This window comes from Myotis lucifugus, unplaced genomic scaffold (assembly GCF_000147115.1).
Source record: "Myotis lucifugus unplaced genomic scaffold, Myoluc2.0 scaffold_26, whole genome shotgun sequence".
Classification (NCBI taxonomy): domain Eukaryota; kingdom Metazoa; phylum Chordata; class Mammalia; order Chiroptera; family Vespertilionidae; genus Myotis; species Myotis lucifugus.
Genome location: NW_005871074.1, coordinates 8792440 through 8804827, shown reverse-complemented (window position 1 = coordinate 8804827; position 12388 = coordinate 8792440). Strand labels below are relative to the sequence as shown.

Below are 12388 nucleotides of genomic sequence, written 5' to 3'. Positions count from 1 at the left end.
AAAGCATAAAAATGAGGAGACAAAAAAACATGACAGAAATGGAGGATATGGAGCTAAAAACGCAATTTTGAGGGCTTGCAATAAAACTTGTGGAGAGCCTCACAAAAACTAATGAGACCCTCGATGCTACGATAAAGAAACTAGAAATTAAGCATACATGGACTGAAATAAAGAATATTATACCCAATAGCAGACCAGAGGAGCGCAAGAATCAAGCCAAAGATTTGAAATTCGAAGAAGCAAAAAACACCCAACCGGAAAAGCAAAATGAAAAAAGAATCCGAAAATACGAAGATAGTGTAAGGAGCCTCTGGGACAGCTTCAAGCGCACTAATGTCAGAATTATTGGGGTGCCAGAAGATGAGAGACAGCAAGATATTGAAAACCTATTTGAAGAAATAATGGCAGAAAACTTCCCCCACCTGGTGAAAGAAATGGACTTACAGGTCCAAGAAGCGCAGAGAACCCCAAACAAAAGGAATTCAAAGAGGACCACACCAAGACACATCATAATTAAAATGCCAAGAGCAAAAGACAAAGAGAGAATCTTAAAAGCAGCAAGAGAAAGAGACTCAATTACCTACAAGGGAATACCCATACGACTGTCAGCTGATTTCTCAACAGAAACTTTGCAGGCCAGAAGGGAATGGCAAGAAATATTCAAAGTGCTGAATACCAAGAACCTACAACCAAGATTACTTTATCCAGCAAAGCTATCATTCAGAATTGAAGGTCAGATAAAGAGCTTCACAGATAAGGAAAAGCTAAAGGAGTTCATCACCACTAAACCAGTATTAGACGAAATGCTGAAAGGTATCCTTTAAGAAGAGGAAGAAGAAAAAGGTAAAGATACAAATTGTGAACAACAAACATGCATCTATCAACAAGCGAATCTAAGAATCAAGTGAATAAATAATCTGATGTACAGAATGAACTGGTGATTATAATAGAATCAGGGACATAGAAAGGGAATGGACAGACTATTCTTGGGGGGCAAAGGGGAATGGGAGATGCGGGAAGAGACTGGACAAAAATCGTGCACCTATGGATGAGGACAGTGGGTGAGGAGTGAGGGCGGAGGGTGGGGCGGGAACTGGGAGGAGGGGAGTTATGTGGGGGGGGAAAGAGGAACAAATGTAATCTGAACAATAAAGATTTAATTTAAAAAAAAAAATACACACTGCCTTTCTATAATTGGAAGTCTTCCGGCAAAACCAGGTGTGGTCGGGTGAAAAAGAAGAACTTGTGGGAAAGACTGAGAATAGAGTGAAGCTTACACAAAAATGAACAAATTTCTTTTTTTATTATTGTTTAAAGTATTACAAATAGTAGTACATATGTCTCCCTTTTTTTTTTTCCAGTGACCATCCCCCAGCCTCTCCTACCTATGCCTAGGAGGAGGCCATTTGGAGAGGAGAATGGCTAAGATACAGAACAATAATAATAAAGATGAGCATGGGTTAATGGAAATAAGTATGGGCATCAGGTGTGATAAAACCACAGATCAGTAGGTAAACTAGAGGTTAATTAAGGAAGGATGTTAATTTCAGTGCTAAGAACTGTGTTAATGAAGGGCTCTGGAGAATGAGCCAGCTTCAATTTATTATTAAAATGAGTTCAACCAAATAAATATTTCTGCAATGGCAGTGCCAGACAGAATGTGAGAGCTTACAAGTAGAGCCAAGTGAAAAACCGAGTCATTCTTTAAAGTAAATAAATGACCCAATAACCATAACAGAAATGGTAGAAGCTAGCACAAAAAAATAAAGAGTCGGCATGGCGCTTTCCTTGACATCAAAACAGATGACACCATTGGTTATGTTCTGGGAAGGAGGAGATGACCAGTCCCAGGAACACGTCCCCACAAGGAAAATGCCAATCCTCTCTCTGCCACTAAGCTTTACTTCAGCTCCTGTGCCACAGTTGCCCACAGCAAGCTATTTTATTTTTTGCAAACCCTGAAGGAATGTAACAAAGCGGAAAGCAAACATTCAACTGACCTTTGGAGAACCACAGTCACACTCTTCCCCGGGGTCCACCAACTTATTGCCACAGAAAGGAGCACTATAGGCTTCATCAGGCTTGGGAATATTAAGAAGGCAGTTTCCTCCTTTATTTAAAGTTAACTTCTCAAAGTCCTCTGCACTGCAACTGCTGAAGTTCCTGGAACCTCTATAATAAACATCAGGAAAAAGAGCTCATGTCACAGCAATTACTCTTTTGAAAAAATTTATGTCATGTCTTCAACCAACTAGAAATGAATATTTAAAACAGCAGTTAATAAGCTAACCAAAATAGAGAGAAATGAGAATTAATGTCTATTTCTAAAAAATATAAAACATTATTTCACTTACTATATAATAATTACTATTTGGGTTACAATATATTATACCTCTATGAAAAAAATCTTCCAAACAATCACTTTCATTGAAATATAAAATCATAAATCTCGTCAGAAGACAGTTTAAAGATGATCTAGTCCTATCCAGAATTAAGTTTTATTTATATTCCATAGTAAAAGGTCTTCAAGTATTTGGAGCTAGCTATACGTTTACTCAATCTTCTTTTCACTTATTGTTTTACTCAGTCACTAAGAAATATTTTCACATATTCCCACTAACTATATTTACTTTTGAAGACTAGTGGGAAACACACCCAAATATACAACAAGAATCTTTGAGAAATCCAAGTCACATTAACATTTTATCAGGGGAATTTAGTGCCCTGAAAGAACCTCTTTTTCATCAGGTTGAGCAATGTTGCCAAAGTAGCAGTGGGAATAAAAACGGTTGCATTATAGTGTTTGAGGAAGCATTCCTATCTATGTTGAGTCTCTGTAAATCCCAGGAATCTAAGGAACAGTTCCTTCCTGTGAAATTTTGTCCCCTGGGTATTCAGTACACTCTTCTTTGCTAACTGACCCAAAATCTCCAGGGAAGGAGATAGTCCTGGCTCTAGGCTCTTGGGAATTGAAGGCAGTCTGTCTAGAACATGTTGGAACTGTTAACTACTACTCGACAAAAACGTCTTTGAATATGAGATGCTGAAGGGTTTTAACAGACTGGCAGAGAAGGAACATGAACGATCAATTGCCTATTACAAAAGAATGAGTAAAGACAATATTTTGACTCACACAGAAAGGAAAGGTATGCCACGAGCTTTTTGACAATAACAATACTTGTTTTCCATATTCTTTTTCTTGCTACTCTCTGTTTAAGGATATAGTAAGGAGTCTTTTTTTACAATATCATTCATTCAACAAATATTTGTTAAACATTTTTTATGTTCAAGGCACTCTTCTTTGTTATGGGATAAAACAGTACTAGTAAACAAAGCAAAAATCCCCACCTCTGTGAAGGTAATGTTCAAATGAATGAGACTGTAAACTTAATAAGTATATTCAAGCCCTAGCCAGTTTGGCTCAGTGGATAGAGCATCAGCCTGCAAACTGAAGGGTCCCAGGTTTGATTCCGGTCAAGGGCACATGTCCAGGTTGTGGGCTTGATCCCCAGTAGGGGGTGTGCAGGAGGCAGCCAATAAATGATTCTCTCCTATTGTTGATGTTTCTCTCTCTCTCTCCCTCTCCCTTCCTCTCTGAAATCAATAAAAATATATTTAAAAGATATATAAGTAAATTCAATAGTATATTAGGTGATAAGTGCAATTGAGGGAAAAGGTGAAGAGGTGAAGGGGATAACCTGTGTAGGCAAAGAAGCGATTGCAATTTTTAAAAGAGCTGTCAGGACAGGCATTTCAAACATTGTGACAATTGAATCAAAACTGGCTATCTAGGGCAAGGGAACATTACAGGGAGAAGGAACAAGTACAAAAACCCTAAAATAGAAGCCTGCCTTGCATGCTCAAGAAAAAATAAAGAAGCCAGAAAGGTTGGAGTGGGAGCGAGCCAGTGAAGGAATGGGTAATGTGAGATACCATCAGTGAAGGTGGGAATAGGCCATTGTAAGAAATTGACTTTTTACTATGACAGAAAGGAGGAGATTGGGAAAAGGGAGAAGGGAGAGAATGACAATAGAAAGTGTTGAGCAGGAGCAACTTGATCTGAATGGTTACTATGCAAAAGGCTACTGCAGAATTCCACTTAACAATGACAGAGCAGCCCGATAGCAGTGGGAGTAGTAAGAAGTGTTTGGATTATATATATGTTTTAAAGAAATAACCATTTTCTGTAAGTTTTATTTGTGACAATAAAAATGTTTTGTCCTAACATATCACAAGTTGTACCAGAATAAGAAGACCCAGCAAGAGTTATTTGCAGTGCTTCCCTTCCTAGAGCTAGGCTCAGCAGCATACAGTAAACTAGAAGGTTCCTTAATCAGGACTAAGAAATCCTATAGAAAAAAAAATAAAAGATGACTTTGCTCAACCTGATGGTGATTGTTAGAGATCAGAAAGCTGACGGGTCATAGCATTGATAGGAAGCAATCATCAATAAGAAAATAGAATCATCCGGCCAGTGTGGTTCAGTGGTTGAGCATCGGACCCATGAACCAGGAGGTCACAGTTCAATTTCTGGTAGGGGCATATGCCTAGGTTGCAGGCTCGATCCCCAGTGGGGAAAGTGCAGGAGACAGCCAATCAATGATTCTCTCTCATCATTCATGTTTCTATCTCTCTCTCTTCTCATCCTCTCTCTGAAATCAATAATATATATATATGGAAATAGAGTCAAAGATAAAGGACACAGAATAAGAGGGAAACTTGAGTTGCAGAGCAGGATCTCTCTGATTTAAAAACAAAACACACACACACACACACACACACACACACGATGATGCAACAGAAAACAGCACCATTAATAAATCCAAGAAATGTATTGCCATCTGGTGGAGCAAGTCAGTCCATTTCATTTAGGAATAGGCTAAAGCAGGGGTGGGCAAACTTTTTGACTCGAGGGCCACAATGGGTTCTTAAACTGGACCGGAGGGCCGGAACAAAAGCATGGATGGAGTGTTTGTGTGAACTAATATAAATTCAAAGTAAACATCATTACATAAAAGGGTACGGTCTTTTTTTTTTTTTTTTTTTTTAGTTTTATTCATTTCAAACGGGCCGGATCCGGCCCACGGGCTGTAGTTTGCCCACGGCTGGGCTAAAGCCATCTGTCTAATGAGGCCCACCACATCTTAAATTGTCAATCCAACACTATCTGTCCTATTCTGTCCTCTGCCCAGAATACTTCCCTGTTCAAAGTGGAAGTTAGTGCAATGTCCTCTCTGGGATAGTTCACATTTCCCTCGAGAGAAGCAGGTCCCCCTTCATTCAGGTGTCACTTATGCTCTTTTTTGGAAGGTGGAAAACCTTTCATTCTCCAAAACTTGGTATTTCTAGATCTAGAAATCAATGTGCCTTCATTAGAAGTCTTTTAGGACCAAGCTATTACAAGTATTGCCTCAGATTATAGCTTCCAAGGATCTCTGTGTTTGCTATGGACCCAATTTTAGCCAACCACTCCTAAAGTGCTTCTGTGCTAATCCCCTATAAGCAATGAAATGCTGATATTTTATTCCTTACACAACCTCCCCAGTCCCAGCTGTCTCTTTAACTACATCTCCAAACTTAAGACCATTCTTGAGCCATGCCCCATTTCAACCCAGTAAGCCCAACATATTTCTGCTTCATATACAAAAGAACAATAAAACAAAGACAGAAACTCAAGTGGTGAACATTTGCAAGTAGTGACTACATACACTTATCCAATACTTATATTTGCCCACAAGCTATCTCTCTGCCCCAGACAAGTAAATTACAAACAGGACATTCTTCTTTTAGCCCTCGTTTATTTTAACTTACTACACTAACATAAAATTATTACAAGATCAAGAAAATATGTGGAAACTCACATACTACCTTGTTACACAATCACAGAACCTCCCCAAAAGGCAAAGGCAACAATCAACAAATATATGTATCCTAAAATCCCTATTAGATTGCTAAATAAAAGTGTGAAACTATTATGGTACTGGTAGTAATGGGAACATAATATCAAGACAATCCACTCAGATATATTTGAAATATAATTATCTTCTGACATTTTTTTAAAAATAAATTTAAGCCCAGCCAGCATGGCTCAGCAGTTGAGCACTGAGCTATGAACCAGAGGTCATGGTTCGATTCCCAGTTGGGGCACATGCCCAGGTTGTGGGTTTGATCCCAAGTGGAGGCGTGCAGGAGGCAGCCGATCAATGATGCTCTCTCATCATTGATGTTTCTATTTCTCTCTCCCTCTCCCTTCCCCTCTGAAATCAATAAAAATATTTTTAAATAAATAAATTTTAAAACTCCACAACAAAATCAGCAATACAATATTTCCAGCATACATTATCAGTTCTCAAGAATATATTCCAGGGAACACTGGTAACAGCAATCACCTAAAAGTTCAATACTATTAAATATTTATATTTATAACAGAATGGGCCAACTTAGGCACAATAGACACGTGCCTAGGACCCCTCAAACTTTCAATGGCCCACAAAAATGTTTAAAGATTAGTTTCTTTTAAAATCAGAAGAAGAAAAATGGGAAGTCACAATAATGAATATATAATAATAAATCCAGCCTGGGTTATATTCATCTTGATTCTGAGATATCTTGAACTTTAGACAAATAAAAATAGGTTTTTCCCCTCACGTTTTTTCAAAATGGTTATAACTGGTTTAAAGGGAATCTATTTTATACACTTAAAACTATATTTCTAATACTATTTAATTGATTCCCTTGCTGTTCAAAACTAGACAATCATATCATCTGAGCTTTCCCCTTTTCAAATAATTATTCCTAAATCTTTTCCTTATTCAATGCATTAGCTGATGCAAAACAAGATAAAGTAATGGGACTGACAAATATTTTCCCCATCCTTTTCCACTGTGCTCTATGCTTGCTGGAGAATGACCTATATGGACTGTATCCAATAAAACACAGCCAAATAAGAGGCACTGGCAGAGACAAGAAGGCAGCAGGAGAAAAAGGCGGATTAGTTCCTCTGGATCCCTCTCCATCAGGTCACCTTATGTTGGCAGTTTCCCACTATTTCAACTTCTGTAGGGCTACTGTTATTAGCTAATAACAGGGCTAATAGCTACTGTTTTCCTCTCCAAGAGCCAATTACATTCCCTCCCTTTATGTCTTTTACATCCCTATAAGGTAATATTTTTAAGTTAGCCAAAAAAAAAATTTATTTGCAGCTCTTCTCACAGGGAAAATGGTAAGTTGCCTAATATTTGACATCATCTTATATACATGTTTAAGTAAGTCTTCTTTTGGTAAAATATATGGCCAACTGGACACTTGAAGTTTTACTTATAAAATTAACCATACTAATATTTATTTAAACCTCTATAATCTTAAGGACTTATCAGAAATTTAATATCATAATTTGTGGCCCAATATTTGGATTTTTGCAGCTTGATCTCTGAAGCTGCTTACAAAGCATAACTTGCCCTTTGGGGCTCAGAACTCACCCACAGAGTAAGCAGTAGCCCCTGTACTGTTTGTTAATCATACTCCTTGAATCACTGTTAAATAATACTTCCTGTACTATAATTGTGTGATAAGAAAACAGCCTTTTGTTCTACGGCCTGGGCTGAAACTAGGATGTTGACAAATGCTTAATCATATTTTACCTATTGTTCTCATCTCAAACCACACATGCTTGGCCACTGAGTCAACCAACTGTTAAAAGTACAGTTGCCCCTACCAATCAGAAAACAAATACTGTAAGTTTACGGTCTCATTTCCCCTAGCAACCCATCTCTTTTATTGTCAGCTCTTTACAATTTTTGCCTTTATAAACCTTGCCTTATCCCATCCATTTTGGAACATCTATTTCAGCGGTTCTCAACCTGTGGGTCGCGACCCCTTTGGGGATCAAACGACCTTTTCACAGGGGTCGCCTAAGACCATCAGAAAATACATATATAATTACATATTGTTTTTGTGATTAATCACTATGCTTTAATTATGTTCAATTTGTAACAATGAAATTGGGGGTCACCGCAACATGAGGAACTGTATTGAAGGGTCGCGGCATTAGGAAGGTTGAGAAATACTGATCTATTTGGTTCATACCAAGGGCTACATTTCCTGGTTTGCAAATCATTACCTGAATAAACTCTCTTTTAATTTTTCAGAAAGTTTCTTCCAGACTTCTGTTTACATTTTATATGTGTTTTGTTTACATAATCTGTCAATGATTAAGAAAGAGATTTTAAAATTTTCTCTAACATATGGGAACATTTTCCCTTGAGGTGCTTTTTACATTATATATCTTAATAACGTAAAATTAAAAAAAACTATGACAAATGTTCATTAATGATTATATATCTCATAAATGAAAAGTGATAATTTTTGTCTTATTTTGAGTCTCTTTGATACAGGTGTGTTTCCTGAATATAATTATAATGGTTTGTGACCTATTACTGATATATTTATTAGGTTAATATGTTGTCTTCCGCCATTAAAATGTAAATTCTGTAAAGGACAAGTCTTTATCTAACTCACTGAGATAGTCTAAGTGCCTAAAACAAAGTCTAGCACATAGTGCTCAATAAATATTTGATGAGTGAATGAAGTATGGGTCATACCATTTTAAATTCCACTACAGCACTGTTTCATGACATTCCTTCCTCTTAATGTTTTTCATTAGTCTCTTATTTTATCTCACTGTTGATTATTTCTTTCTTTTCCCCTGAATCTATGTCTTCATCAACTTCACTGCCAGCCAGAGCAAACACTAAACTTACTTCCCTGTCCAACATAAAATATTTTACAATCATGACTTTTCTTGTGAATATAATTACACTTCTATTAAGGATAGTTTTTTCGTAAGTGCTATACTAATTCTTCCATATCTATTTTTCAGCCTAGTATTTGCTCAAAAACCAATAAATTCTGCAGTAAATCCTGCTTGAGTGCTTCCCCTTTATACCAGTATGTGATTACAATTATATTCTCATATTTAGAGTGATGACTAACAGAAATTTTATTATTTTTTCAGTGCCCTAGGAGCTTGAGGAAAATAGAAAAGGGAGTGAATCCTTAGGGCCATGGATATTCCCCATATGAAATCTTCATCTGTGTTTGTTAGAGATAAACATCTTTCATATCTAATTTTTTCTCTGACTCCACTTTTAATCCACACATGCACTGTGGTCATGTCCAGTTCTCTGCTTAGCACAATGGCCTACTAAAGCAGGATGGAACCTTGTTGCCTTCTGAGAACTCTGCATCAAAAAGAAGCCCAACAACTCAATGGTTCTTGTTCACCTTTAGACCCTCAATTGTAATTATTTTTGAACTCTGGCAAAAGAAGGGGTTCTAAGATCACAGGCTCTTGACCTAGACTTCTTGGTCAAATCCCAGCTTCACCACTTCCTTAGATGTGTGACCTGTTTCCTCATTCATAGAGATAACAAAGTACCTACATCTCATTAGGTATCTGATTAATACCTTTTAAGTGCCTACAATAGTGCCTGATACAGAAATAGAGTTCAATAAATGTTAATGCTTCTTTCTCCTTCTCTTTGTCTTGCCTCTCACCTTTATGTATAAAACTAGAAATGTTAGGACTACATCAAGATCTCTTCCACCTACAGTGACAACAGTGTTTTCTCATGAGGTTTGTGAGTAAATGTTTCATATTGTCCTTCAATCTATATTCTAACCTGCACTGATTTGAGCAGAATCCCTTCCCTAATTTGTAATTCAGATGTAAATTTTTCCATGTTCTTATATCTTTTGGTCTGTCAACTGGTTTAAAGAAGAGTGTAGCTACATGCCTGCGCCTAAATAAATAATTCTTGCTGAAAGCTTTGTGGGATTATTTATTTAATTAAAATACAGACTTCTCATTGGTGTATCATGTAATTAGTTTCAGGGGAACCAGGGATAATTTTTCCTGTTTTTTAACATAGACATGAGTATGTCCCAGAGTTTAAGAAATACTGATCTACAATACCACATTATAAAGAATAAGAAGAAAGAACTCATTACTCACGATGCTCCTGAATTCATAATGCAGCTCTTTGCTCCACAAACACAATTTCTCCCATCATCATGATTCATTCCAAGGTTATGACCCAACTCATGAGCAACAATAGATGCAAATGTCTCCACTGTGATTTGCCCAAACTGTCCAAACACAAGAAGGTATTACCTCGGTTTCTGAGCAAAAGGATATGTTTTGTTTCTGAGATTATTTTTTCACAAAGGAAATTTATCACAATAATGTTAATAGTATATATGATAAATCAAGCATCCAACATCAGTACTTATACATTTCAGCCTAGGAAGAAACCCGTGTGACTCAACACACTGATGAAGATAGACTCTTTAAGCAATAGATCAAATACTTTAGCACCAATAGATTATTCATGGTGGTCTATGGGAAAACAAGTTCATGGTTCTAATTTAATTTTCTTAAGTGAGGTCTCTATTTTCTCATCCATAAAAAGTGAGGAGCTAATAAATATTAGGATACTTAATCCAACTCATCTATCACTTCTACATTGTCCCTGATAAAACCCAAAATATAGTTTTAGTGAGGGAAGGAAGTACAGAGTCAAGAAATGCTTGGCACTCTCCTAATGCAGATGGTGAATGCTTGACACTCTCCTAATGCAGATGGCCAAAGGTGAATATCAAGAACAAAAATGTACCACATTAATCCCGCCTGCGTGGCTCCTTGAACACACTGTTCCCACAAATGCCATTCCTGCAGTCCCACCAAAACCTTTCTTCCTAAATAAAAAGAAAAGGTGAAAGTTATAACAAGTAACATTTTGAAGTCAGAAAACAATAAAGCCTTCTCTCTTTTATCATCAGAGAATGAGATTAATATTACAAATTCATTTTTTAGAAAAATGAAGATACCAAACCAAATGTTTTCTACCTTCTAATGAAAAACCTCCCTAAAATGCATTACATTTATTTATGCAAAAATTCTTGTGAGAGACAGGGAACAAACTCAATGAACATATGCACACAGGAGGCTACAAGGCAGGAAGCACAGGGAACAATAAGGTCACAGTGGCCTCCATATGGTTCATCACTTGTATCCCAGGATCTATTCCCTCTGCCTGGAACTTTCTCACCCAAATATACCCCTAACTCACTCCCTCACCTCCTTCAGGTCTTTAGGCAAAATCTTCTGACTAAGATCTTATTTTGCCATGTTACCTAAATTTCAACTTTATTCCTCCAATACTTTTATTTTTCCACCTTACCATTTATCTTTATTTATCTAGTGCCCGGTGCACAAATTCATGCACATTGAAAAGAAATTAATTAGAAGGTGGCTGGCAGGGCAGGACTGGGCAAGATGGATGGGCTGGATATGCCCTGGAGCCAACCCCCCAGGGTCCCTCCCAACCAGCCACACCTGGGGCGATGCCATGGCTTGAAGGGCATCTTCGGACTGAGCAAGGTCCCTCTGGCAGGTGGGGTCCCTTGGCCTAGCCTGCAGGGATCAGGCTGAAACCGGCTCTCCGACAACCCCTAAGGGGTCCCGGATTGCAAGAGGGTAGTTCTCGGGTGATGCATCCAAGAATGGGGCTCCTTCCTCTCTGGTTCCAGGGTATGTCACCCAAGAACCACTGCTGCCAAGTCACACAACTCAGCAGGTCCTGTGTTGAGCATCTGTTCCCTGGTGGTCAATGTGCGTCATAGCTACTGGTTGGAGCGTCTGCCCCCTGGTGGTCATTGCTCATCGTAACTACCGGTGGGACAGTCTGACAGTTGCTTAGCCTTTTATATATATAGATATAGATATTATATATACTTATTTATCTCATTTATGGCCAATCACCTCCACCAGAATATGGACTCCATGAGAGCAAGAAGTTTTGTCTGTTATGTTTACTGCTCTACCTCAGTGCCTATGGTATACACCTAATGAATATCTTTTAAATGAATGACTAAATCCTTCTCTGGGGCATCTGACCAGCCAAGAGAAAAGGACTTGAGATATTGACATAAGGGGATTTCCGAGAAAAATTTTCAACCAGATCACCATATAGTGAACTCCAAAGTCCCCAAGCCCCCTCTCATGTACTCAATGCTTCCAAAAGGCTTTCAGTACCTCATTTTAACCACAAACAAAACACCAGAGATCATGAGACATTGGGAAATTCCTCTAACACAACAGATAGAGACCAAAAAGAGGGGGAAAGACAGCTTGGTAGGCATACTTGGGCAAGGCACAGAGAGTATGCTTGATGCCTGTTCCTTTTGGTCTTGTGTGAACTGGATGGCATACTCACTGGGATGAGGATACTTGTAGATGCAATTTTACTAAAAATTAATTAAAAAGTCAGGACCAATCCTTTGTGATAACAGGGCATTAAAAATCCATTTTGGCATTTTCAGTGCCTTG

At 37.9% G+C, this 12388-nt stretch overlaps 1 protein-coding gene across 1 annotated transcript in view; it reads right to left on the bottom strand.

Annotated features, from left to right (window-relative positions):
- ADAM9 (ADAM metallopeptidase domain 9) overlaps positions 1-12388 on the bottom strand; it is a 96651-nt gene that overhangs the window by 49201 nt on the left and 35062 nt on the right. Inside the window, exons 10-12 of the mRNA XM_006086252.3 lie at positions 10674-10755; positions 10013-10146; positions 2001-2172 (exon numbers count right to left, since the gene is read on the bottom strand). Coding sequence (XP_006086314.1) covers positions 2001-2172; positions 10013-10146; positions 10674-10755 — 388 coding nt within the window. The remainder of the gene's footprint in view (positions 1-2000; positions 2173-10012; positions 10147-10673; positions 10756-12388) is intronic.